The 27,189-nt window shown below is 40.6% G+C and overlaps 1 protein-coding gene across 2 annotated transcripts in view; it reads right to left on the minus strand.

The window, feature by feature from the left end:
- Positions 1 to 27,189, minus strand: part of LOC118284189 (VPS10 domain-containing receptor SorCS1-like) — a 45,529-nt gene that overhangs the window by 10,755 nt on the left and 7,585 nt on the right. The window contains exons 1-21 of one of the 2 annotated variants that reach the window (XM_047335328.1): positions 18,158 to 18,362; positions 17,989 to 18,056; positions 16,571 to 16,670; positions 16,190 to 16,348; positions 14,845 to 14,918; positions 10,300 to 10,364; positions 9,654 to 9,772; positions 9,255 to 9,344; positions 8,191 to 8,370; positions 6,063 to 6,209; positions 5,156 to 5,258; positions 4,885 to 4,961; positions 4,271 to 4,362; positions 4,005 to 4,112; positions 3,723 to 3,840; positions 3,458 to 3,591; positions 2,226 to 2,339; positions 1,768 to 1,939; positions 1,277 to 1,463; positions 380 to 513; positions 141 to 264 (exon numbers count right to left, since the gene is read on the minus strand). In XM_047335328.1, coding sequence (XP_047191284.1) covers positions 141 to 264; positions 380 to 513; positions 1,277 to 1,463; positions 1,768 to 1,939; positions 2,226 to 2,339; positions 3,458 to 3,591; positions 3,723 to 3,840; positions 4,005 to 4,112; positions 4,271 to 4,362; positions 4,885 to 4,961; positions 5,156 to 5,258; positions 6,063 to 6,209; positions 8,191 to 8,370; positions 9,255 to 9,344; positions 9,654 to 9,772; positions 10,300 to 10,364; positions 14,845 to 14,918; positions 16,190 to 16,348; positions 16,571 to 16,670; positions 17,989 to 18,047 — 2,356 coding nt within the window. In that variant the 5' untranslated portion in view covers positions 18,048 to 18,056; positions 18,158 to 18,362. Of the gene's footprint in view, positions 1 to 140; positions 265 to 379; positions 514 to 1,276; positions 1,464 to 1,767; positions 1,940 to 2,225; positions 2,340 to 3,457; positions 3,592 to 3,722; positions 3,841 to 4,004; positions 4,113 to 4,270; positions 4,363 to 4,884; positions 4,962 to 5,155; positions 5,259 to 6,062; positions 6,210 to 8,190; positions 8,371 to 9,254; positions 9,345 to 9,653; positions 9,773 to 10,299; positions 10,365 to 14,844; positions 14,919 to 16,189; positions 16,349 to 16,570; positions 16,671 to 17,988; positions 18,057 to 18,157; positions 18,363 to 27,189 lie in introns of those variants that run through there. The other variant, XM_047335327.1, reaches the window with a different exon arrangement.

Below are 27,189 nucleotides of genomic sequence, written 5' to 3' on the forward strand. Positions count from 1 at the left end.
AAATGTGAACGGTGAACTGATGTGTGTGCCACTTTTGTTGCTGTCAAAACACAAAACCGACTCCATAGTTTTTCACGGTATTATATCAAGAGGCTGTTTAAGTGCACTGAGTAAAAACAAAAGGAGAATATGTGGTTCACCGTAAACTGCCACAGTCATCCGGTCCTGGTGGACAGTATTGCCAACTGAAGCCTGAACAATGACAGTGTAACTTCCCTCCTTTGGGAAAGTTAAGGAAATCGCTCCATCCAGGGTTACAACAGGCTAGAGAGAGAGAGAGAGAGAGAGAGAGAGAGAGATGTACTGTTACTTCCATCTGGATCTATCATTTCATTCAGTAAATATGAAGCATAGCAGAGAATAAGAAATGAGGGCTTACCTCTGTTTTGTTATCAAACCACCAGTAATAGATAACTGTTCCCACGCTGCTGGGGCGCAACACAGTGGTGAGATTAACCTCTTTGTTCCTGACGACCACTGAAGGAGCCGAGAGCTGGACCTGTTCAAGTTGACCTTGAAATGAAACGACAAATTTGTTGCAATATGTTAAATGGCAAAATATCCTGCTTCCACGACGCTCAGACTTTCAACAAAAGGCAAGCGTCAAAAAATGTTGGCACGGCAGCGACAATCTGGAACACAGTGAGCGCATGGATAGATAGTGGAGAAGTTGTTATTCGACAAGTGCCTGTGGATGGTCTGATGCTGTTTTGCTGCCATGAAAGTGTCACCATTGGATTCCATTATAACGAGCTGAATTCAAACTGACACACGCTGCTCTCCTCCGTCAATGAGGCGACAACAAACAGGCGTCTTTTCATGCCTGCACAGGGTGAGTGAGTGACACTCAAAGCCTTAGATGGAGATTCCGAATGGAGTCTCTCTCTAATGAGCCAACGTGAAGTTACAGAAGTGTTTCCTATTCTTTCTTTTTTCTCTCTAAGGGCAGGCAACTTGAAGTATTTTGACCTATTTTGAGGCCGTTGGATCTCCCAGTCTATGATCAGCTGTGATAAAGGATCAAGATGAAAGCGTATAATGTACTCTCTCTTTGATATGAGCAAAAATAAAGTTAGCTCCTAACAGGATCACCTTGTTACGTGGCAGGAAATATGTGAATCACATGCACATATGCAGGCGATGAGCAACCCATTTATAGCAAATCCGCTCTTGGGGTATTTACCAAAGGATTAATAAAGCTCATCTTATATTAACACACAAAAAAATGATCTTTGATACATTGTTCCTGTTTTGACTGCAACGTTTTGTGACTCACAGGAGATGTGGAGGTAGAGTATCACCCTGTCACGGCCCAGCGTGTTTCTCGCTGTAGCAGAAACCTGGTAGATGCCAACTTTGCTGTAGACGTGCTTGACCCCGTCGCCGATGGAGCTTATGTTCACGTACGACATGGTGGTCCCGTCGCCAAAGTCCACCGTTATACTCGTTGTGGAGCCAAGACCCTTCGCAAAGAAAACAACATGCCGTCACTCACACTGTAGCCCCAGTTGTCTGTCAACGTCCTCGTCGAACATAGGCCAGTGCATTTTCCACAATATCTTTAGGAATCAGGTCAAGTGGTAAATCGTGTAACTGCATATTTATTTGATATGCTGGTGGCGCGTCAGCCTCTGTGCTTCATATGACAGCTTCTCAGTACACAGAAAAAGGACACAAGACCATGAAAGAAAAAGCATGCAGCCTGTTCCCTGTTTCACACACTACTGTTGCTTTTTTTTTTTTTGCTTTTTAAAGTCAAGTCAGCACCTCTTCGAGAAAGACCAAGAAGGTGACATTCTTCCCCAGCGTTGCCACCAGTGTTCCCTCCGCGGTGAAGAGCTGGAGGCCCCTGGGGGCCTGACCGGGACACTTCTGTCGCCTGGGGCTGAACTTCAGAAGAGTTCCTTCTGTGCAGTTGTTAGACAAGGCCCTGCGATATCTGGAGTTCGTTGAAGACAAAGAGGAACATTGCACGAGTGAATAAACACGCGGGGGAAACATTTACAGGTGCGCATTCAAAAAATATGAGCGCGCGCTTGTCGTTTTTCATCTCTACTGAAGGTTACCAGCCATGCGTGAATAATGCGTAGTATTGGAACAACCAATTTCATACGTAAAAACAGCAGGTTTTCGAGAGAGCTATCATGAAATGAAGTGTAACCGAGGGCACTTGTGCACCCACTGCTCCCCCTTTGCCAGTGTCAGTGCAAACGAATGTGGTGTACCCGGTGGTGTTGAGGAAGCTGTCCCCCGCGGCGCAGTCCCGAGATGTTGCTGAAGGAACGAACCAGAAAGCCGAAGTGCAGCTCCCATCAATCTGCCTCTCAAATCCATAGTCGCTGTTTGGAGTTGGGATAACGAATATAGAAAAAAATATATCAGTCATTTAAAATCTGGGCTATAATTCACCTGAATCATACGCAATAAGTGCATGAGAACAGTTAACAGGTGTTCTAGGCTAGGGAAAACACCACACAGCATTCCATAGTATTTGATAGTTGATGTTTTACAGTATGTATCAAACTTGTTGTTTGTGTTTACACTTAACTGTAGTTATATATATATATATATATGTAAAGTGGCTTTAAGCATGTGATATAATAGTCAGTGCTGATCATTTAGCACTCGAAGAGACAGATAAAAGTGAGTATGAGACCGAGTGAAGTGATGTACTGTACAAGGCATCATGACTTGAAGCAATACTTGTGAGATGTAAAGCAGTAGCTTATGAAACAGTCTAGAGTGAACCATCTGTGTTATTCTTCATGTAAATCTACTCAAGGGCAAAACTGCAGCAGTTTACACCTATCATACATTTTATTGTAAGTGTTGAAAATCTACTCAAGGGCAAAGATGCAGCAGTGTACACCCATCATACTTTTTATTGTAACTGTTGAGCAATTATTCAATTCAATTATCAGTAATATTTCAATTGTGTTGATATGATCATAGAGCCTTAATATTTAATCAAATTCAGCAGTAAACGTATATATACATATATACAATTGAAATAGTACTGATAATTGAATAATTGCTCATCACAATCAAACATCAACATCAGTCACAATCAAACATATACAGTAATAGGTGAATATTGCTTCATCTTTTTTTCTCTAATATAAAGCGGCTTTGATTTAGACTAAGAATAAGGGGGTAAGTTATATATGTATATAATAAATTTAAAAAATGAATATTATTTTATTACAAAACTGCTCATATGTAAGAATTAAAACAACTGGTGGCATGCTATGACATTGTAGTGACAAACCTACTCCCTAATTTGACAAAAATATAACAGAAATAAGAATAACACGTAGTGAATTATAAAACAGTCTTCAAACACTCGTCTTGTTGTGCCTTAGGTTTGCTTCACAGACTCTGCCTCTGGAGATTGATAAAGTCCTGTGCATTGGAATTTAATGAAGGGAGAGGAGTAGCTGCGGAGCAAGGAACTCACCACTCAAAATCTGCCTCCGTGCACGCGCAAGAGTCTGACATCTGGGGGATATACTGATCTCTGGCCTTGACACATCGAGCATTTGCTTTCAGTTTTTGGAAGATTCTCTTCATTCCCATGATGCACACTTCCCCCTGTGAATAATGCATCGTAAAAAAATTAATTTCTTTTAGTGTGTGACTGCATAAAGGAAATCCACTTGAGTTTAATCAATGACTGAATGTTCTTTCTACCTACAGTCAAGTGACAGAAGTATCCCCTTTACCTCGCTGTGCAACTGCCATGTCAGATAATCTTCAGATGTGCATCGTTGTTGAAAAATGGACCTGAAGTCAATTTTGAGGAGTTGCCACTCGGACCGATGACTGAAATGACCAAATATTCTACACAGACAAGAAAAGACTTTGTGGGGAAGAGTTCAAAACCAGAACAAACTGATTCAAGAATATTCACGCACATTCTTCATCAAGACAATATATAATTAGCTGGCGCAACAATTGACAAACTAGGAAGCACATGGGCTCTTTAAGGCTCCTTCGCATCTTACGTCATTATGAGGGTGTCCTCTCCAGGCTCCCCCAGCACCCCGTCGACATAGAGCGGCGAGGTGGTGAAGCTATATTTGTCCCAGTTTCTGCCCTCATCAAAACTCAGCCTGAGGGACAGAGCAACGGTTGAGTCACAGACAGACTAGCCGGAAATAGAGCTGCATTCAGTTCAAGAGACTCAGCGGGGAAAGCAGTCTTGGTTCCTGTTTTGAAGATTGAGCATAGTCTCTAAAAAAGGATGAGGTGCATCCTTGGAGAGCCTTACCAAATGTGTCTAATTGGCAGAGGTGTGTGTCGGATGGCCACCAGAGATCCTCCTTGGTTCAGGAAAAACACACTGTACTCCTCCTGAAAAACCTGCAAGCACGAGCGATCACTCGATGTCACCAGAGAAAAAACTCAAGTCTGTGACATCAGGAACATGCATATTTACACCGACACATTAAAGTAGAAACCACAACTGTTCTTTACACAAGAGTGTTGTGTTGTGTGAATAAATAATAACGTCAAGAAAGCGTTGCTCTCTCCGTTGAATTTTTTGTTAAGCCGGTGGCAAAAATGTGCGTGCTGCTTTCTGGTTTATTTGTTTTACAGATCAGAGATGCCCGTCCTTCACGAGGCTCGGTGTCAAACCGCGGTGCTTCACTTCTCTGCAACTGTGACAGTAGACACCATATTTGTCGAGAAAAACTAAAGGGAAAGACATTGAGCACTGAAGCTTTGGAGAAGTTCTCTCTATTTCTGTTGAAAAGGAACGTGATCATACTCGGCAAAATTATGTTTTCAAAAAGCTTTGGTGCAGAAATGAATGTATTACACAAATATCAGTATCACCAAGTAAACCCCCTGCCCTGTAGTCTGACAGTTATTCCACTGTACCTCTATCCAGGTGTTTCCAGCATCAGATGTGATGAAGATACTGACATTAGTACTGGTCAGCTCAGGTCCAACCACACCTGAAAAAAATTGTATTCATCCAGACACGACGAAATGTTTGTGTTACTCTTCCATTGACGTTACATAGAACACAGATATGTAGATGGATTTCAATTCATTTACAAGGTCAATGCTGGGAGAGCTGAGGGATCTGATCGAGAAGCAGCAGTAAGGCAACAACAGCATGGATGTGCAAATCAAATAATCTTCTCACCTGATGCTATTATAATTCCCGGAGCCGAGTCTTTGCTGACGATGTTTCCTGAGGTGTAAGGATTCTCCGACACATGAAGGTGCAGATGTAACGAACAGAACGGCTGAAGGACGCAAAGCAGATTAGCATGTGGTTGTGAGTGAGAGTGAAAATTAAAAGTTTGATACAGACCTGGTTAGCATATAGTATGAGCCATCATTACAATACTGCCCTTAATGAATCATGTACATTTCACTGTGAATTCATTATTCTGTTAAATATAGAAAACGAAAGGTTTGCTGAGGGTTATAAAGTGTTATAAAATGTTTTATTTAGCTGTAGACAAGGCTTTTCTCTGTGTTCCTTACATTTGGTAAATATTTGGTTTCATATTTCCTCCAGTGACTATTAGAAAATGAGAAGCTTTACTTTTGCTGCCATGAACCAAATACCTCCTTTAAAATGAAAAATAAAACGTATACTTGTTAGATTATCTTCTTGTATCGTCTTATAATAATGCATGGTGATTTTACTGTATTCCTGACCTTATTTATTAATTTATTTACCAAAGCACTAAAACCCTCCCAGTAGTAATGATACAATATTTTGTGCAAGGCAGAAATATACAATATATTATGATAAAATCAGACATACTACTACAACTACCACTCCTGCTAATTATTGAAATGATAGAACAATATTGTTGGATTCACCATAGGTGAAAATAAGTTCCCACCGTCAGGGTACATTACATGTGCTTCTTAAAGGTCTCTTCAGTTACTGAAACATTCTGAGCTGTGATGACTTGGTGCAGATATATTTGCAGTCTCTGACCATGGTAGGGATTCGGTGCGTAAATTCTTTTTGAACACATACTGTAATGGAAATCCGAGCAGCCGAATCTCTCTTTTGTCAGTGGCCCACTTACTTGCTCACAATAGACCTTGTTTCCCTGGAGATCGCTTGTTGGAGCCCGAAGAAGATGCCAGTCTCTCCCCTTGTTGTATGTGATATAAGTTTTCACTTGGTTCTCAACAACTTTATTTGACAGGAACACCCCCTTAATCCCAGCAACCTACGAACATGAGAGACGGAGAACGGCGGGGGGAGAAAATAACAAAAAAGAGAGAGGAAAAAAAATAACCTTAAATTATTCAAACTTAAGTAAAGCTGAAGGCCTAGTTCGGCGAGGAAGAGGAGTCTGGAAGTGATAGCTTTTCTGACAGGGAGCACTATTTCGGACCATCTGTAGGACTCTGTAGAATCAAAACAACATATGGCGCAGCCCTGAGATATTTCTTCTTCTTTGTATTTATGTGCACAGAGATGGAGACTCTCATAAGAAGCAATCACTTGAGTTCACATTTCTCCTCCATTTGGCCGAGCACAAAATCTTTGTTTAGGGGAAAAAGGCCATTTTATATGTTCCAGTGGTTAAATACTGTGGTTCTGGGCACGCAGTGCGCTCGGTGAGTGCGAGGGGGTCAGTGAGCAGTCAGAGTAACCACCACTGATGACTATCTTAGGTGTGTATCTTGGTAACACTGGCTGCAGATGAGGATAATCCAGAGAGATTCATTCATGGGCAGTCACTGCAACCTCATAGTACATCTGTCAACATGGATCCAACGTGTTCAGGGCACAAGTCAAAGCTGCTATTTGGCCTGCATTGTGACTGCAGGCTTTCAGTGACACCAGTGTTGATTAAACTTGTGTATAGATGATACATTAAAGGAGCAGTAAGCGCTTTTGGAGAAAAGCTTATTGGTATTGGAGACTGACGCACTAACCACTAGGCGAAAACCACGGAGTTGCAGCGCCACCCACTAGCATGTCTCTTAAGGTGGCACTCGTGTTGTTGTTTGGTGCGGTCCACACCATTTTTTGGGACGGTGAAGAAACGTCCTCAGGTCTTTACAAAAAACGTGCATTGCTTTAGAATCGCTTATTGCCCCTTTAAAACGGAACTAGATTTTTTTCTTGCCACAGCAATGTCACATGAGAAAGATAATAAAAGCAGCCAGGGAGTTGGTATGAGGGAGACACTCACTCAGATGTTGCAGAATCAAATGAAGTATACCAACATCTGTTCAGTTATGTTGAGGACATTCCTGACGTCTGAGTGAAGGGCACATTCAAGGTAAATGAAGCAGAAAAACAAGAATAACTCTAAGGAAACTTTTAGGCTGTATGTTGGTACTTGAGCTGTCAGAGCCCGAGTCTGTTTAATTGCTCAAGGAATCTCTCAGAACAGTACGATGCTCTTAGATACACACTACTAGGAACATTGTTATTTGATTGTACTTGTGAGTGTGTCATCATTTGTCTATATGGCCCCTGATTAGCAGTCTTAGCATGACCATGCATGGTGGGATAGGCTCAATCCACCCTGAAAAGGATAAAGCAGGCATGAACAAATGTATGGATTAATGGATTAAGGTAGGAGATACAAATCTGACTAAACAAATTTTTAAATAACCATCTAGTGCATACGAGTGCATAGTGTCCAAATATTATGAAAACATATCCATAAATGCAAAAATATATTATTTAGGGAAATCAATAATTCAAAAGGGCAAGTTAGATAGTAAGATTTTGAAATGATTTTAAACATTTGAGGAGGGGGAACCAGCAAACATTTGGCATATCTTTTTTCTTTAAACTACATCATCAAATAGTTGCTAATTGATTTCCTGTGATCTGATTAATCACTAATTGACTTACACATTTCATCACAAAGTAAATGTAAAAAAAAGGAAGTATGGGCAACACTAAAACATGCAGAATATGTAGGAGTGAGTGTAGCAGTGTACAGAAAAGTAGGCTGTCCTATTTTGCATGACTGATAACAATCTTGCACATGTGTGCATATACTTGCAATCATTGCCCAAATGAGTTCATTGAAAATGACACATTCTGTTCGTCCTTTCAGCCACGGCCGTCACAAGACGAGGCCAGGGATTTGAGCTGGGCTGCTATAGCTCGACATGCCTGGGTAACCTGGAAACATGCTAAACAGATGACAGCATCACCGTGCCAGCACTGCCGCCGCCTACCTCGTACAGGTCTATCATGATGTTGCCCTCGGGCCCTCCGCTGCTCACGACGTTCTCCAGCATCAGGGTGAAGAGCAGCCCTCTGGATTCAGACATGTACAGGTTGTACGAGTCATTCTGGTGCCAGTCCTGAATCGCTGCCACCACCTGGCTATCGTCTGTGCTGATAATCTGCAAGTCCTGGATATACAAGATTCATGAGTAGATGTGTCTCTGTGTCGATCCGACAACTAACCAGCCAACAAGGTCTGAAGAATAGATTTAAAATGAGCTCTCTCGACACATGTAGTGGCGTAGTAGCGTACAACAGCGTTTCGTCTATTCTCGACATCATTCAATCAGTCAGCCATAAGATCTCGGGCGTTTCATGACGTGCACTTGAGGAAAATGAGGACAGGCTCCATTTAATTACACTGAATCCCTTCTCCAGAGTGAGGCGAGATGTGTGGGGAAGTGTGTCCTTCTCAAGGAAATTTTGACAGTGCACGGTTGGACGGACAGATAGATTGATCGAAACAACACCGTGGGTGCCGAATCTCTCCTGTTGTTATAGCACAGGCTCTCAAAGCACTAAGCCACCCTGCTGAGACCTTTAGTAAATGGAAAATGGGGCAGAACACTTTTTTTTTGTGCAAAATGCAAATTGACTGCATCTGCTTCAAAAACTTAGGAGTTACGGAGAACACTGACACAGAGGAATTTTCTTGCAGTAAATATCTGTTGATGCAGAAGGGAGGGCAAGTGATTAAAAAAACTAGACATGGGTCTTACATAAACACAAGATCTAAAGATATAATCATGCAGAGCCAAATCAATTTTCACAAGGATAAATATGTGGCGAAAACGATTCAATGGATTTGTCAGTGATTATTAGGACTATTTTTGAAGAAGCCCACTTAAAACCATTTTCAATATAAATCCACAATAAGTTGTGATGCCAGCAAATAGCCTGAAGGAACGAGTTAAGTGTTGCACAGCAAAACTAATGTTGCACTTGTACGGCTGCTTGTTGCTCTGCATGTGCTCATCTCACCAAACACTCCATCGTTTTGCAGTGGCCTTACCTTTGGCAGCGTGTACTTAGGAAGCTTCATTGGGTAGAAGGTATTTCTTTTATAGGACACGTAATGGACAGACTGGCCACCTATTGGCACCTACAAAAAGCAACACAGTGCAATTTGCATCACATTAAAGGTGAAAATTTACGGGCTTCACCGTGTACACTGATTGCTAACAGCATGTATCAAACAATTCAAACCGCTATCAAAACTCAGGGTTTGTGGTAATTAGGATATTGTGCATTATGGCAAAGTATAATACACAACATCGTTATTTCAGTTTCCCAGGATAATGGCCCCTTTTAGTTAATGAAATGACTGTACATTAGGATGCGAATTGAATGCAGCGGCGCAGCTTTTAATTGTCTTTTAATGAAGCCACACCGTGCAATAAAAAAAACCCACCTGGATGAAAACGTACTCATCCTGAACCACCAGGGAATCGGGGATGATAAATCCAGGGAAAGGCTTGCCCTTGTTTCCATCAGAGCAATTCTGAAGTTTGCAAGTTATGTACTGTGACCCTGCAGGTAGGCGAGAAACGGGTGCTAAAAAATACAGGAAAGTAGAAAACAAACCATCTGATAGTATTACATGGACCACGGAGGCCAAACCCTTATTCTCGCTCATAGATAAAGCAGAGAGCTGTCCCAGTGTGTTAGCGTCAGCCAAATGAGGCAGTCTCCCCAGGGACAGGGCATTAACACACGGGGCCTTATGGAAGTGCCCCCCCCCCCCCCATCTCTGCACTGTGGCTGAGAAAAGAGCCAAGTCATAGCTTGGCTCTGGAAAACTGAATTAGTTCAATCGCATGAAGAGTCTCCACACAGCCAGCTCCAGGGAGGTAGTTTTAGTCCGGACAACAAGAGAAGCTGGAATCTCTGTGCTGTTCCCTACAGTCAAGGTTTAGGAATTAGCAAAATATATGATATCATTTGATATGATGCCTCATTTAAACAAGATATGATACACACTAGCAGAGTGGAGAGATGTGATTATTTAACTAATAATAGGTCAGTTATTTTACTTCGTCCATCATGTTCATACTCACGTCCTTCAGAGACGCTGATCTCCAGGTGAATCATTCCTTGCTCTTTATCTAAACCCAGTCTGGACCTGCAACATTAAAAACATTCATGAAACATTACAGTTCTACTTAAAGGCTTACAATGTCTATTAATAGTGACACTGTGTTCACAACATACATTTAGTCCAGTGGTTCCTACGTTTTTTTGCCGTGTGTCCCCTTAAAAATGAATGAATCTTGGTGGTTTGCTCATGGCCAGTTCAAAAAATGAACAGCCAAAGACTAATTTTTCTTTCGCGGATACTTTTTTTTTGACCCACTCAAACTGTTTTATGACAATATGAGTTGTTATGTACAGATTTGTTGAAGACTTCTGCAAACCCTCCCACCTCAAGGAAGGTTACGCCAGACCACGCAGGTTGAGACTTCGCCAAATGTTTACAAGGTGAAAGATTTACACTTGACCAAAATAAAAACGGTGTTCAACCCACAAACAAGTTTTTACTTGCTGTTGTTAAATATGACATCCAGTAACTGCCAAGTGAAACTGACGTGTAGTAAACTGACAACATTAGAGGTAGCTTGCTGATATATTAGCCCTATAAAACAGTGAAAGAGGACAAAATATACTCAACATTCCTGATGCTGGGGCACAGTAATGCCAGATTAATATGAATCCACTCATGAGAACTACTAAATCTGAAACACATTTCTACATGTATGCATTTTTGAATGACATTAAGTCATACCTACATAGTTTATGTTGTTGTTATGTAGTTTAACATAAGATTAACATTTTCGGCAGTGTTGTTGACATTGTTTAAGTTTTAATAGTGAAACGTGATTTTAATCAGTTAAGCCTAAAAATCCACAAAAATTATTTGAAAAAAATTAAAAGTTAGAGAAAAGTCAGAAGTAACCTTGATTTTAGTTACAGAGAATCCGTCCGGCCATTTTAATTTTCTTGTTATTTATTTTGAACATCAAGTGACCTTATAAGGAGGCATAACAATGTGTTGCCATCCCAAGGCTTGTTGTGAAATAGTGATGATGTGTATAATTATAATCAAAATGAAATAAACTTGAAAAAGCTGCCCACAGCTGACACAGCTGTCATCAAAAGTGCAGCATGTGTGGTTTGCATGAGAGATTTGTAAGTTGATATGGGGGCATGGGATCTTTACTGTTCTCTCTGGAGCAATAACACAACAACCTGTATTAACCCTGGCCTGGCCTGGCACTTGACCTTGGTGTACTTTGTGCCATTTCATTAACTTTCCATAATGATTCTTTGTGATGGCTTTTAGATGCAGAGCGACACGAGTGACCACTTGTTATATTAATAGCGGCTGTTGTGACACAAGATGGGTTTCCTCTCATTCTCCATGGCACATCTGTACTGTAATATAAAAAGCCCCCTGTCCTGCTTCCCTCAGCACTCTGTAATTGCCTCAAAGCTCCATCTCCTTTAATGGACTTTCTGTCAAACACTTCATCCAATTCTATCGGTGAGCAGCAGCCCCCTTAAATAAACCCCCACAATGTTACAGTGGTCCCCCATAACTAACGCATACCTCTACGTCTGCTATGAGACATGTTGTGTTTGTATTGTAAATCTTGTTTTTCAGATATTTTTTTTAGATGAGATGAACTGCTCATCTTTTTTTTTTTTTTTTACACATTTTGGTTGACTTATCTCCTGGAGGACAAAAGAAAGTGCTTACATATTTAAGCATAAGCAATGTTTTTGATTGATCATCTTCTCACACTTCAATTTCAGAATGCCAAGAAATCTCATACACCTCTGTCCTCGCTTAGCATATTGACTGAAATGATAAATAGAGTTTCGAAATACATGGTATATATTAATATTAAAGATACTGGAAATATAAAGAATATATAACTGCACCTGACAGGAAACCAACAGAAAGATCTCTAAATAGGACATTTTGCACAAACATCCCTGAGTTAGTGAGGTGAAATCCTTATTTTTGAAAGTCTTATTTTCTCTTTCTTTTTTCTAACCGGTTGCAGTGTAATCATGAAGCCAGATACTATGGAAACTGTTTCAGATAAGAAAAGGCTATCAATGCTTAATTACAGCTGGAGCTAAGGACTTATGTAAAACAGAATTTAAAGAGTCAGAGATCCCTCAGCACACTGGAGCTCGAGAACATCCCCATTCGCTGCAGAAACAGGAGTTTGCTGCGTGTGATCTAAGGATGAAAAACTTTTTGTTCTTTATGGCTCATTATGCTGTGATTTAAGGGCTACACTTTTTTGTATCTCTGATGAGCACTGCTGGGTGGATGATTATAAAATCCTTGAGGTTTTTTGTGACAGATTGTATTTGTAATACTACTACTTTGTAGTTCTTTGTTTTCATTGTACTGTACCATTTTAATGTAAGCATTTATGTCATTGTCTGACAAATTTTACACCACTGCAAATGCATTTTTGGTGTCTTACAAGTCCACATGCATGTCCATCATTACACAATGAACAACATACATTACAAACTGAGCACACGTGAAAAAAGACTTACTAATCTGTTACTGCAGAATCATTTCATGCACACTTTTTGAATGCAGATTTGTTTAGGTCAGGATAAATCAGGGGCAATAATTAGCCACCACTGGAGCATGATCACCCTTCAACCTTGACAAGAAATGAGTGTCATACAACTCTATTCCTTTTAGGATAAAAAATATCTGCCTCATTAAACAAGAGATAGTTTTTTGTGCTTTGTTTGATCTAATATCGTCTTAGTCATCACCTCTTCCCTCGAGTGATTTTTATCCACACTAATATCATTAACATGTTGGCTCATTTCATTTCCCAGATCAATGAAAAAACAGGTATATATATCTGCACCGTAGGTCACTCCATCCTCCTTGATTAATCCACGGGTCCTTTTTTTTTCTTTTGATAAGAGTGTGAAAAGGATTTTGTAGCCAACAACTATAAAAAACATTATTAATTAAGGATTTATCCTGGGCCATAATCCCAACCAGCTAATAACACTAAAAAGCTCAGAGACACTCAGAAGCTCTCTGCTACATCATCAGTCATTAATCGGTTCTGTGCAATACAGTATACATCAGATATCATACAAAAACAAACAAAAAATGGATGGATAATGTCTGGATATGATTTGATTTGTGATACAATTCGGTTTCCAGACAAAACTATCCTAACAATATTTCATAAGCAGACTGACTGCTTTCTATTGATCAAATATTCATCAGTATTTGTACAGTGGAGGCTAAGGACATTATCTTAAAAAGCCAAAACATAAAACTATAAATGGAGGAATCTCTGCTGTGTGTCAATTTTCTTGACACCCACGCTTCTGATCAACTTCAAACTTCCAGGATCAGAGGAAGTGCAGTGTTGATGATCAAGTTTTTGAGTGAGCTTCAATCGTCCCATTTTCAGGTGAAAGAAAGATGGACACAGACGACTGCTTTAAAAATGATGATGTCACAAACGGTGATGTCATCAGTGAGTAGCGCTTTGTGATTTGGTCAATAAAACCCATTGCTCACACCGCCTCACTGACTGGCTCATTTGACAGGGCACAGTGGACTTTCCACTACTCCACTTTGGAAACTGTGCGGTAGCATGTGTGACATGATCTTGACCACTGACTGTGACCGTTGATTTCACCAGGCCTAAAGACAGCCGGGCCAAGTGAGAGTGGACGCATGAGGTGCACGCTGTGCATGTGCAGCTGATTCAGATGAAGCACGAGATGCACGTCTAACTTGGGTTCAGGCAAACAGGATTAACTCATTTTGAACAGGTATTAAATTAACTTGTGCCTCCTCAAAAAAAAAAACTATCCTAGATGAAATTCTGTGATGAAAGCCAAGTCATTAAAATGTTATGTAATATTTCATTGTAGTTTACATTTTTACCATTAATGTAATTAGTGGTGGAAAGTAAACTCAAGTTCTCTACTTGAATAAATGTCAACAGTTACTTTTCAAAACAAGATTTTAATTACTTTTAGTAAAAACCCTATGTTTGGGATATTGTCGCATTGGAAATTTTATTTCAGTGAAGAATTTGAACATTTCTTCCACCACTGACTATACAGTAATAATTGATTTCTATTTTATGACAATTTTCCTTCCCATTTTCCAAGTAAATCAAAAGCTCCCCCTGTGAATGAATGACTGCTGTGAACTGATTGCTAAAACTTCATACAATTGAATACATTAAATATACAACTATAGTCTGTCTACTGCACATTATTCCTAATTCTAAAGCATATCAAACAAAAGCACTCAGCAGTCCCCCACCTATATGCTGTTTTCCCCCAAATCCCTAAAACTCCCGGGATGGAGAAGAATCCTTTAAAAAAATCCTCCCAAAATGTAATTACTATTCCATGCCCAAGACCTATCTTTGATAACATTTGCATGCAAATCAGTCCAAAACTTTTCGAGTAATCTTGCTGACAAACAGACAAACTGAACCAATCACATGGCGGATGTAATAAATATTGCAGCATTTCACTCCCACAAAGACAAACACTCTACAAATAATGCCTGTAGATCTCACCAGTAGAATCTGTTGGGGACGATGCCGTCTTGCACAAGCTGCCATTTCCTCCCGAACTCAACAGAGACATAGAGCTGAAAAAAAAAAATGAGGGGAATGCATTAACCAAGTGAGTTACAGTATGAAGTCCAAATATCCAAGATATATTATTTCCAGATTTATGTTTACCGGATTACCAAGGAGCTGTCAAGGTTGTGTGGCATAGATCTGTTAATGGTCTCTTGAATATACACTACTGAGCACTGTGCAAAAGAATCCGTCCCTATAAAAAAACAGTGACACCCTGAAGCCATGTTACTAAAAGAAAAAAAGAAATAAGAAATAAGAAAAATAGTAAAGCTCATGGTCCTGGCATCAAATTTGTGTCCAGGCATTCACAAGGCCTGTCATCTTGGTACATTGGCAGGCCTCTGAAGCTCAGAGCTTTACAAGGATGAGCAACATCATTTTGACTCGTCTAAGAGCTTACAACTTTTAAAAAGACATGGCAGACAATCAATAAATGCAAAATGAAACCAAGCTGAGATTAATTTCATTCAAGCAGCGACAAAAGGGGGAAAAGAAACTGATGGAATTTTCGCTCTACAAAGACATCCAGAGAGACCTGAAGGTAAACTCTTCTCGAGCGTCTTTATTTTGACCCATTGATTGGCTCGACTAAGGCTTTCATCTTCCTCCCTGCACCATTTATTTCACTTCTCAGACCTTGACTGTTTTTCTCTCTGAAAACCGAGTCTTCCAATAGCAGGCCGGGGAGGCCGAGGCTGATGTCCGCGGCGCTGAGTGGAGCAGACAGCAGGGTTCTCGCACAGAGGAAGGAAGGGTGTGTGTTTATGCTCGCAGTTGTGTGTGTGCGCGCGCGTGAGATTTTGGATTGTTTGGGCATGTCCCCCTTGTTAATATTGCCCTCTCTGCGCTCTCTAGAACACGTCCATTCAAAGTCTGGGTCTGCAGTCAGACCTTATGACTTGTTTATGGGAAGCAGGGGATCGGCGGTCTCTATTTTGGCAACTGCGGCCTTGGCTCGAGTGGCAGATGCCTCTGCTTATGATGACCATGTCCTGAAAGCCAGCCACCATTATCAAAATGAATGCTTTTGTCTGTGACAGCAACCTATGTTTTGTATCATTTTATCGAGGTAATATTTCTTTTCGCAACCCGACAGGCTTGTGATTTATAATCCAACAGAACACCAATCTGACAGAGCCCTCACGTCAAGCTAACAAAAGCTCTTTTTTATTATTCTTATTATTATTTCCACCCAGAGATTTTATTTTAATTATTATTATTATATATTTCATTTTTTTTTGGGCATTTGCATGGCACCAGACAGCTACACACTAACCTTTTGGTCGTGGCTGTAAGCCAGGATCCAGTCCTCCTGCTCGGGGTGAAAGAGCAGGCTGAGGATATCAAAGGCCAAGCTGTGTTTCTGATAGGACGCCCCCTCGTCAAGGCTAATGAGCAGGCTGCTCTCCACCTCCGGGTCAGTCAGCAACATGATCTGACACGAGACGAGAAAGAACACGGGGGAATCAGCTTGGCCACCTTGACAGCAGCCGGTCCACAGGGCTTAAGTGACTTTATGCAAGAGACACATGGTGCAGATTCCTGCAGGGGCTGCTACATATTGAAAAAATAGCATCTCTGTTACATCGAGATAATAATTGACATATTTATTCAACACATTCAGTGGTTTTCATGACACGCACACCCGAAAACCTACCTTCCTCTTGTTGTTGGGACTCACGTACAAGTAGCTCAGTATGGTTTTTGGCCCGACTTTCTCATTAAGTTTCTCATACGTGGTCCCGTAATCAGTTGACCTAAAATTCAATTAGAGGATAGAAGTTAAATAGGTTGTGCAGCAGAGTGGAGGAGAATGGCGCAACACCTACTAGTTAAGATGCTGATGGTATCATTACCCATATCAGGCAAGCAGAAAATTGCAACAGCAGAAGTCATGAGGCAATTTGCTGGAGGGATGGAGATTTTTTTAATTATCAAAATAAACAAGAGTATCATGTGTGACCCGCGATGCAAGGTGGTGAGCTATGCTATCATCATAATTATTAAAAATAATGATACTTTGGTTTGTTATTTTCATGTTTGTTTATGTCCCCCAAGGGCATTAATCATTAACTTGGTGACATTTCACAAACAAGTAATGTTTTATACACATTTGCAGTTTCCTGTTTTTTTGGTTTTTTTTATAGGATCTTTGTTTTTAATGTGTTGAAAGCATCTGGGAAATATTCAGCCATTATTCTTCATTTAACACTTAAAGACAGCGGCTATACTATACTTTACTTTAGTAATAGCTTTCCTTTTGCCACACACTGGGCTTGCACATTTGATGAAGGTGACCGCACACATAAAGCATTATATATTTTTTTGAAGGTCACAATGTTGACTTTTTTTTAAAACTGTGTTAGGTTTAGACAAGTTGGAATGGTTGTTCAGAAGGCTGCAAATTGTGCTGCCTTTGAATTGTGTTGCATCATACAAAGAAGTGTGTCTGTTGTTATTATAAATTTGAATAGCATGAACAAAATAATCGGAACGCCTGTTCAGCAGCGCCACGGGCTACAAGCTCTTTGACAGTTTCAACAGAAACTGAAGAATGAAACATTCATGAAGGGAGGATTTATTGTAGGTCTGATGTTTTAGAGACTGCATTACTTTTAGCAATGCCTCCTTATAAAGTAAAAAACAAGTGTACATGTATGTTGGGTCATGCATAAAGACATTAATACCAAAAAATGATTCAAAGATGAGGAAATTCACAGTATGTAATCATACATGCATTCATGACTACACAAACAGCAGAGAGATATCTCAGAAAGAACTCCCTGTTAGACATCTTATGAAGAACCTGTTTCTAAACTCCAGCGACAGAAATTGAAATAAGCTCTGAGATTCCAAATAGATACAGTGTGACATTTCCAATGTGAATGAAAAATCAGAGATTAATTAGTAAATGCCATCAAGCTGATAAGAACCAGGTTTGGTATGTCTTTGAGTATTAGAAGACGGTTCTTCAGAGGCAAAAAAAAAGGAACTCTGGGGCTTGGTCTACTAAAATATATCATTTTGCTATATCTTCTATCTTCCCACATGCTTATACCAGACAGGCGATCTTACCTCCACAAAGAACTCTCTGTTACTCTGCCGGAGTTGAAGTCATAGAATTTCGTCAACATGAGGATCACCTACAAAACAGAAAGATTAAACAGCTTACTAGCTTTGAAGGGTGTAAATCGTCAGGTAAAAAAAAAAAAAAGCAGCAATATAGTGTAACAAGTGCACAAACCAAAGAGCAGAGCCGTCCATGTCTTGTCTTCTGAAATCCCTGACAGACACAGCTTTATTATAACTCCAAACAAAACTCTGTCGTGTGTCAACGCACTGCCCCCTGCTCGTTGTAAAAATACACTTTGTGCATATTCCTTAAGGATAAGTTGATAGCATAGTGTTCGATGCTGTGATGATTTCTAAGACTCCGTGGACTAACAGCAAACGCTACCTCCGTTGAGCTATGAGTAAATGAATAAATAAGTCAACACTATAACTCATTCTAGGCATAGAAATATAGAGCTCATAAATATCATGGGCACCTTCTTTGAAAACGGGTCGTAAAGAGTGTCATAGTCCTATGTGGTTTACAATGTGCAGGCTTTTACTTAATATACATGACAAGCTGTAGATTTCAAGATGTCTTATAAATTACTCCAGATATTAATGAATGACTCACTGTGGTCGGCCCTATTTGCTTCTATTTATTTAGAATGTAGGAACCTAAATCAAAGCCTGTGTTTATATATATGCTGCATATATGCATGTAAGTCATGTTTACTTGCATATCCTTTTTCCTAAGTGATGCAATGATATAAGGGAAAGGGGCAAATATTATGACAACTTTGGTCTACCTTAACGCCTTTTTCTACCAAGAGTCATGTCTTTTTCATTGCATCTTGTTCAGCATTTCATACATATGAAACGGGTGTTTGGGGTAACATTATCTGTAACAAGCAAGAACTCTGTCATGCAAACAAAGAGATTTAAAAAAATGACCCACGGTTTCAAACAGAAATCTTTTTTCCAAGCTTTCGCTCAAATTAATCAAGACAGTCCTCTGCATATCTGCTAGATAAAGCCTGCGGGCTTGCCCGCTCGGAAAAATAAAAGCTGCAGTGACACTGAATTGTGTCATACACATGCTGTTTGCATACGTCAGGCAGTTCCAGGTCACTTGTGTATAATCGACTCTGTCGTTTAGCTGGAAACACTTTTTCAAAAGCATCACATTTATTTAAAGCTAAATTTCCAGACAGAAAACCCACAAGTCTCCAAATAACCTCTTGCTGTCAATAATGCAATGAATTAAACCTTTACTGTTTTGGTTTATTTCCTAATTATTTGCCCTCTTTTGAATAAGCTGACTGAGAAAACTGGGAGCCCACTATCACTTTCCGCTGAGCGTATATGAAACCTTTATGAGGGCTAGTTCATAGATAATCCACAGAGCTTTTTATAACTATGGTACAGACTGTCCCGACTGGGTTGTGGAGATTTATGGTGTTCTGATAAAATGGCCTTTTATACCTCCCAAAAGTCATGCCCTCATGGACACTGTCATACACAATAAAACAACCAGCAGCAGTCTGAAAATTAGGACAAATCATACGCCCCCCCCCCCCTTCCTTTTTGTGGGACAATTAACTTTATGCATTTACTTGGGAAGGATCCAGGATTAGAGTCGGATGTGAAATGCATCCACCTTACTGCCGCCTGGAAAAGAGTTGTGTGTTATGAAAGAGGTTGAAAGTGAAGGTGAAGCTCCGTGGCTGCAGTTAACGCATCGATTCAGCGATGCATTATTCACTTTGTAGATATTTCTGTGTGAAACAGGTGTTTGAAGTTCCACATATAACAGAAGCCATTACATTGCTATTTTAAATCACAGGCAGAATGCTCCTCTTTTAACCATACACCAGGTAATGGCGTAACTTAAAAAATAACGCCATATACGCATTAGCATACCTTTCACCTTTGAATTCCAACAAAGCTGTCACATTTGATGTCACCTACCAGGGAGCGCAATCCCCATTAGCCTGCAGCAGCGCCAACATATCTCCAAACTGGATTACTCGACATCCAAGAGCAAGCAAATTGATTTTTTTTTAACCTGTAATCCTTTGTAAATCTTAAACCTTTCAGGTAAATGGACTGGGATGAGTTTGATCATTATGTAAGAAAGAATGGAGGCTTAATGGTGACTTAAAGGGGCTTAAGGTGAGAGATTACTGGTGTAAAATGACTGTGTTGTATAAAGAGGGGACAGGGTGAGTTAGGGGGAATCACCAGAGCAGAAGGGGAGGGGGAATATGTTCTTGAAGAATGGACAAAGGAAAGGAGCGACAGACTATGCATTACAATTCATTCCCAGCCGCTGATCCAACCTTATCAGCTGTTGGAATTAAGTTGCCTCATCAATAAAACTGTCATCATGTTTAGCCACAGCAATTAAACAGATGGACGATTTCATAAAAGCAATTGTGACGGCGCCACTGAGTGGAATATTAACAATAAAGACGAACATGGCCACATGTTTGAGGTGTTTATCTGTCTTTTGCCCAGTGCATGTTGAGTTAGGCTGTTCTACAAGTTCAAAGGGTCCGTTCAACCAAATTACATATTCAAAAACATATTCTCTCACTTATCTCACCATGCAGAAACCGTAAGATTTCTGCCTCTTCCCCAACAAAATGGAAGTGGATGAAATTCAATTTGAGGCGCACACAGCCTTGGTGCCTCTAGATCAGGGGTAGGCAACCTGCGGCTTTTCATCCCCTGTGCACTGGCTCCCTGTAGCTTTGAAAAAAAATATATACATATGGAATATGTATATGATATCATTTTTTCTTTCACAGGGAACAACTCTTATTTTGGCGAAAGTTGATACTGTGAGATAAAATAAGTGTTTTAATATTTCTTCACCAAAAATATGCGTCACATCCTACATTGAAGTCACGACTACATCCCGCCGCGTCTACCTTCCGCCTGCAGGTGGCTAATCTTGAGTTTCCGACCCCCAGTAAGCTAACCATGGATAAATCCAAATTTATTAATTTTCCACAAATAAGGGAATGACTCAAATAGGCCTGCATAGTTCTAGGCCAGCAATACAAGTTTTCTTTTTGTTGTTCTATAGTCATTTTATATATAGTATAACTATAATCCATCGACTCCACTGCAAACAATTTTATTTACGCAACACCTTACTGTACTTAAATTTAAACACCATTCATATTGCAATCTGGCAAGTGTTTGTGGAAATACTGTATATATGATTTCTTTTGTCCTGGGTGAACTAAGCCTTCTTACAATTTAAAAGTCACAAGCCCATGGAGAACCAGAGCTGGTAATTTATGCACCCCCTCTTTTCCTTAAACAAACATTACCTGTGTTTTTTTTTTTTTGCCACTTGGAGGCAGTGCAAGGAGCCGTAAATAACACTGGCATATTTTTCATCTCGTACAGTATATATATATGTGATATTGCAATTGGTTTAACAAATCACTACTTATTTACTCTTCCAGCAGACGTGGAGCAACATTATCATTCAGGGAAATGTCTGGCATTTAAGCTTCTAAATGCTCCATCAAGTACTCCAGATAGTCGCTCCTGTACCTGTATCCATGTGGTGTTTGCTGCGTGGCAGGTAGCAAACACTGAACAGCTTTTTCACTAAAAAAAAAAAAAACAGCTGCAAACTGCTGCATCTGGTAGAAACGTTAAGATGGTGAGATTACAGCAAAACATTAGTTATGAGCCGTGAAACCCCTTGAACATCAAAACTCTTTGTAGGACTGAGACGAGCAGCAGAATTCCGTGATTAAACTCAGTGTCACTCATTTCAGTGAGTGACACACAAGTACTGCATTCTCTTGTTCATGTGAAAAAAAAAAGATTAAAGCTACACTTTAATTATGGATATTCTGTCTGCTTGTGAACGAAATTAAAAGTGTTTTGCTCTGCTGAGAAGCGTTCTCCCTTAGCTTTCAAAGGTGACATAGAAGCAAAAATCCCTTTTTAGTGTTTGTGCACATAAATGGGTGTATCTGTGGAGCCTGCTGGCCCACAAACTGAAAAAAGACCACCCTGTAGTTTTTTGTGAGCTGGCTAAACCCTGCAGTCTGGCTCTGAACATCTGGTTCAGATTTCTCTCCCACGCTGATGTCACAGTTGGACTCATTTGGGGTTACCCCGCCTGCAATCTGACAATCTCACTTCTCTGGCGAAGGGGCGCGACATTTCCTACACATTTTGAAATCTGTTGACCAATCACAACAGACTGGGCCAGCTGGCCAATCAGAGCAGACTGGGGTTCATCGTAAGGGGTGCTATAAGAAATCCAGGTGTTTTAGACAGAGGGTGAAAAGTGAAGCTGCAGGAATGGGCAGTGTGAGAACACAAATGCCTTTCTTTCTGAACATTAGACCATGTTAACCTTTTCAAAGGGTAACCCAAATTAAAAGTATGAACCTGAATATGAGCATAATATGTCACCTTGTTACCAAAGGAATGGGTGAAGGCAATCTGATTGGTTTGTCGCACGTTACACCATAAACACACCCATGCCTAATGAAGAGACCACTCTTTTGACTGGTTAAACTTCTTTTCTCCCAATAAACCATCAAAAGTGGATCGGGAGAGGCCCTGAATACACTTGCACTGTGCTCTTTAGACTGTGCAATTAGCTGGTTAAAATAAAGCCCTGGTGGTATCTGGTGACAAAGTCACAGCTGCAACAAACTAATTGGGAGGAGAAGGATGAGAACAACCGACTTAAAAAGATATTAACACCTCCGAAGTGTTAACAGTGAGGCAGAGAATGTCTCTCAAGGAATGAAACAATTAAAAAACAGGTCACAAATCAAATTCAAAGACCCCGGGGGGCTGGTTTGATTCTTCCCTTGATGAATCCACCACATTAAACAACATCGTCACACTTTCAATAAAGAAAGAATTGTCTTTTTCCATCACACTGACTATGGCCCCGCAACCCACTCCACTGGAACCAAAGCACATCCACACGTATGCATCAATACCACCTCAGTGAGACACATGATGCACAGAGGCGTTTGTCTGCCACATCAATTTATATCACTTCATTAACAGAGGCAGCGTTTCCTCGTAGACCAGATGTTGTGCTGAAGCTAGGTTGTTTGAAGTTAGGCCTGTTGGCTCTCTCCTGGATAGCAGGTCACTGCAATCATAAATTATAAAGCCACTTTACAATATCACAGAAAATAAACTATTGGTGTCCTGATAATACCTTATGTATGAAAATGAAAATAGGGAATCACAGTGAATTAATGCCCCTAAGTTTGGGGAATGTGAATAAAACATTTCCTGTCATGTTTTTTAAGCTCTCTTCAAATTCTTGAAGTGATAAAGTTCAGGTACAGTGTGATTGGTGGCAACATTCTGTCATCTTCTCAGACAGGAATATACTATTGATCAATGAACACGGCATCAAACAAGGAATTGAAATGGACAGCAAGCACGTACTCCGTGTTACAGCTGCGGCTCTCACGCAGAACAGCCAGTGTCTGACTTTATTGGACTCGTCGTGCTGAGACAAAGACCCCGCGCGAAAAAAGCAGCTCGGTTGATAAGTCGAGCGAAACGGCTTCCTTTTTCCTTGGGCTCGCACTCCCCACGTCCTTTGTTTCTTCACCATAAATGAAAGCCCTGACTAGTTCTGCAGCTCCGCTGCAGCTGCCTGCTGAGCTTGGAAGCTTCAGCGTGCATGAGTAGGGGGTCTGATCAATGCAGGCAAGATTAGACAGCAAGTGGGTAGGTTTTTCAATCGATCCAAAAAGTTGTGACCACTGTGCAATGATGTTTTTTTTTTTATTGGGGGGGGGGGTTTCAAAATCTGAGTGAGATGGAGAAAGACTGGTCAAGTGTTGACGAACTAAGAGCTACTTTGATGAAGTATACTTCCGCTGACGTAAATAAGGTAAAAAAAACAGCTGATGAGATAAATATTCCCGGGGGAAGGATTTCTACCTCATCCATATGTCTTATTAGTCTCACCAGCAGTAGTGTTTGAAACCTCCTCTTCTGCCAAAATGCATCACTATAAATCCAAGGAGGAAACTTCAGTGAGTGAATCAAAGTTATGGTTTTGAACGCGAGGCTTTTCTTACAGCAGCCAGATGGCGTCATTCATGTGAACAAGTGATGCAGGTGGCCACTGTAAAATGAAAAGCGTTCGGAAACACTAAATGAGGTGTCTACTGAGCGACGGCCAAAACATCTTCTGGGGCACCGACTTTGTTCTATTAACACACCAACCAGCTGAGAATCTCAAAATACATTTAAAAGATTGTGGTAAAATTGAATTGGTAGTTGTCGAAATATCATCTCATATTGTAACTGATTCTTTGGTCACAAACTGCTGCCACACTTATTCTGAAGCTTTTACCGCAAAAAAAACACCAATATGAACCTGCACAATGCAAGTTTGATTGAAGTGGTCACGAAGAATTGCAAATACCAAGACGTGTCTATGACGAAAAAAAAGGTATGGTTATCTCATTCTACATTGTTCGAGGCAAATTAAATTTATTCTGGTCTAGTATAAAGTCTTTGTCTGATTTTAACGGAACGTATGCTTCATGTTATCAGGGGAGAGGCAAGGAAACCCAGGAGGGTAACACACAAAAAACACACTGCAGGATTTCAAGGCATTCTAGGAGAACCTCGCCACGGGAAGGCTCGGTGGCTTGGCAGAGCTGAACGCAGCCTGCCAGCAGTTTCTGTGCAGAGCTGCATGCTGCGCTTGAAAGACCAGCGCCTCGGTTTGTCCATGCAATGTAAACAATGTCACATTCCGAAAATATGTCGGGGAAATAAATCTTCTGTCTGTACTGGTCTTATGTTGAATTGTGGTGAAAGAATTCCCATCATTATGTATTTCATGAATGTATTTATGTTTCTTTTAGCAGGACGTGTGAGGTTCACTCCTTGAAACAATCCACCCAGCCCCACCCCCCATGGCCCGTCCATCACAGCCACCAGGCAGAGAGGGGAGCTGGAGCTCCACGCCGACAGCATCGGCCACAGGCTTGTCAGCATGGCTATACGCAGGGAACTACATGAATCAGCGTCCAAAACAGGGCTGTTTGTGATGATATGCTGAGGAGGCAGAATCCAGGTGCATGGGTAGTGGCATGAAGAACTACTCTGAATTCAACTAATGATCATTTTAAGTCCCAACTCCAAAAAGGAACAACATGGAGAGGCCAGCGCTGAACAAGTTCAATAAATTCCAACATGACCTTAACAGTCAACCCAATTCAATATTGCTGTAAAAGGGCAAGCAGCAATTTCTAGTGTAATTGACCCAATCTTCTTTCTGCCAGGAATAGGACAATAAGACAAACTGATATATTAGGACAAATACTGTCAGAAATCAAAACAGTATACTTTGTATTGAAAATGATATATATATTCCAATTCCTCTGTGTTTATCCTGTAGGTTTCAATAAAAGTGATAAATGCTGAGTGACACTACACGATAAATATTTTTTTAAGAAATCTCCTACACGTATAGAATCCTCCTTAGTTTAAGAATTGTTAAATATGACAACTAATAAAGTAAATGTGGTTCCAATCATAGCTCTGTTGTATGTGGCCACGTAGATAAAAAAAAACAAGTAAGTAATCTTTTTTTTTATTACATTTATTGATGATTATTGATAAAGACACAATGTATCCTCGATCTCTCCCCCCTACTGTTCGACGCAGATTCCAGTCCAGTTCTGCCAGAGGATACTTCCAGTGTTTTCTCTCCTCTGTCACGAAGTGTTTGCTCATTGTGGGAACTCCCGGGTTTCTCTATAATATTGTAAGGTCATGGCTTCAATTGTATTGAATTGACTAGAATAGAATTGCTCTGTGTGTTGTGTGGACGGAGAGAAATAACTTGTCGTATGGGATTCGGCATTAAATCCAGCTCGAGGTTACACTCTCATCGGCTGCTGTAGAAACGAACAAAACGACAGAAACAAGCCCCGCAAATAGTCTGCACGATGATTTGTTCGGAAACACGGAGAAGGAAAAGGCAGAGAATGTGGGTGAAGAATGCTGTTGTTGTGCTCCAGATCCTCCCCCCGGGTTTCTCGGTCGACGTGCTCACTGGCCAGTCACAGCTCAGCTCACACCACAGGATTTGGGTTCGCCGACACGTCCAGAGGTTTAGCCTGCTAGATATCAGGCAGACGTCAGTGCGACCACCAAATTAACGCTGATTTTCCTCCGCTTTGGGGTTTTGGTCGGCGTCTAGGTTGTCTAGGTAGGTCGGTTGTCTAGGTTGAACTCTGCATTCGAGCCACTTGCAGCCTCTGACGTTTGCACTTTTCTGAATACATCATTTTCATTTAAATCATGACATAGGACATATTTTAACTTCAATTTGTTCATTTATTAGTTACCCTGCGAGAGGCATTCTTCATGCTTCACAGGTTGCCAATCTAATGTTGGGCTGCCACATAGAGAAAAAAAACAAAACATTAACCTAACCTAACATACAAGTCTGCACGGTGGTGCAGTGGTAAGCACTGTGGCCACACAACAAGAAGGCTTCAGGGTGGAATCCTGGTCCCCATTGTCAAAAGACAAGACTGTTCAAATTGTGATAATTGAAGATTCGAAATTGCTTGTAGGTGTAAATGTGAGCGTGAATGGTTGTTGGTGATGGGCTGGTGACGTGTCCAGGGTGAACCCCGCCTCTCTCCTCAACCCAAAAAGGATAAGCGGTACAGATGCTGGATAGATGGATATCCTGTATTTAATATTTTTATATCCTTTCAAGTAAGATGCATTGTATACTGACATTGTCAAAATCAGTAAAGTAAATTTTATATTCTTGAAGGTATTAAATTAATCATTTTGTGTGTTGTTTCCTCTCGGCTGATGAGTGTTCACTGTGATTCCAGAACTTTTTGTTCAGTGGTATCTCTGGCAAAACAGGAACTAGCTACAAAGGGAGAAGATTCAACTTTCCAGTTCTTCAAACACAGCAAGTTATTTAAGCAGTAGCACAGGCCGTGGAATATACTCATTATACCACAGTCAAGGGGCGTTGTTCCGCCCGACGCGAAGCTGTGGTATAATAAGCGTATATCACTGACTAAAGTGAGCTATTGCTTGTGCACGGTGGTTGCTATGCAACACACTGTAGCGTTCCTCAGTAAGAAGGCTACGAGACGTTAGCTGGGTTCGCCCCGCAATTTAAGTTGGCAGGCCGTTCAAGCTGACCGTGTGCTT

Source organism: Scophthalmus maximus, chromosome 10 (assembly GCF_022379125.1).
Source record: "Scophthalmus maximus strain ysfricsl-2021 chromosome 10, ASM2237912v1, whole genome shotgun sequence".
NCBI classification, from domain to species: Eukaryota; Metazoa; Chordata; class Actinopteri; order Pleuronectiformes; family Scophthalmidae; genus Scophthalmus; species Scophthalmus maximus.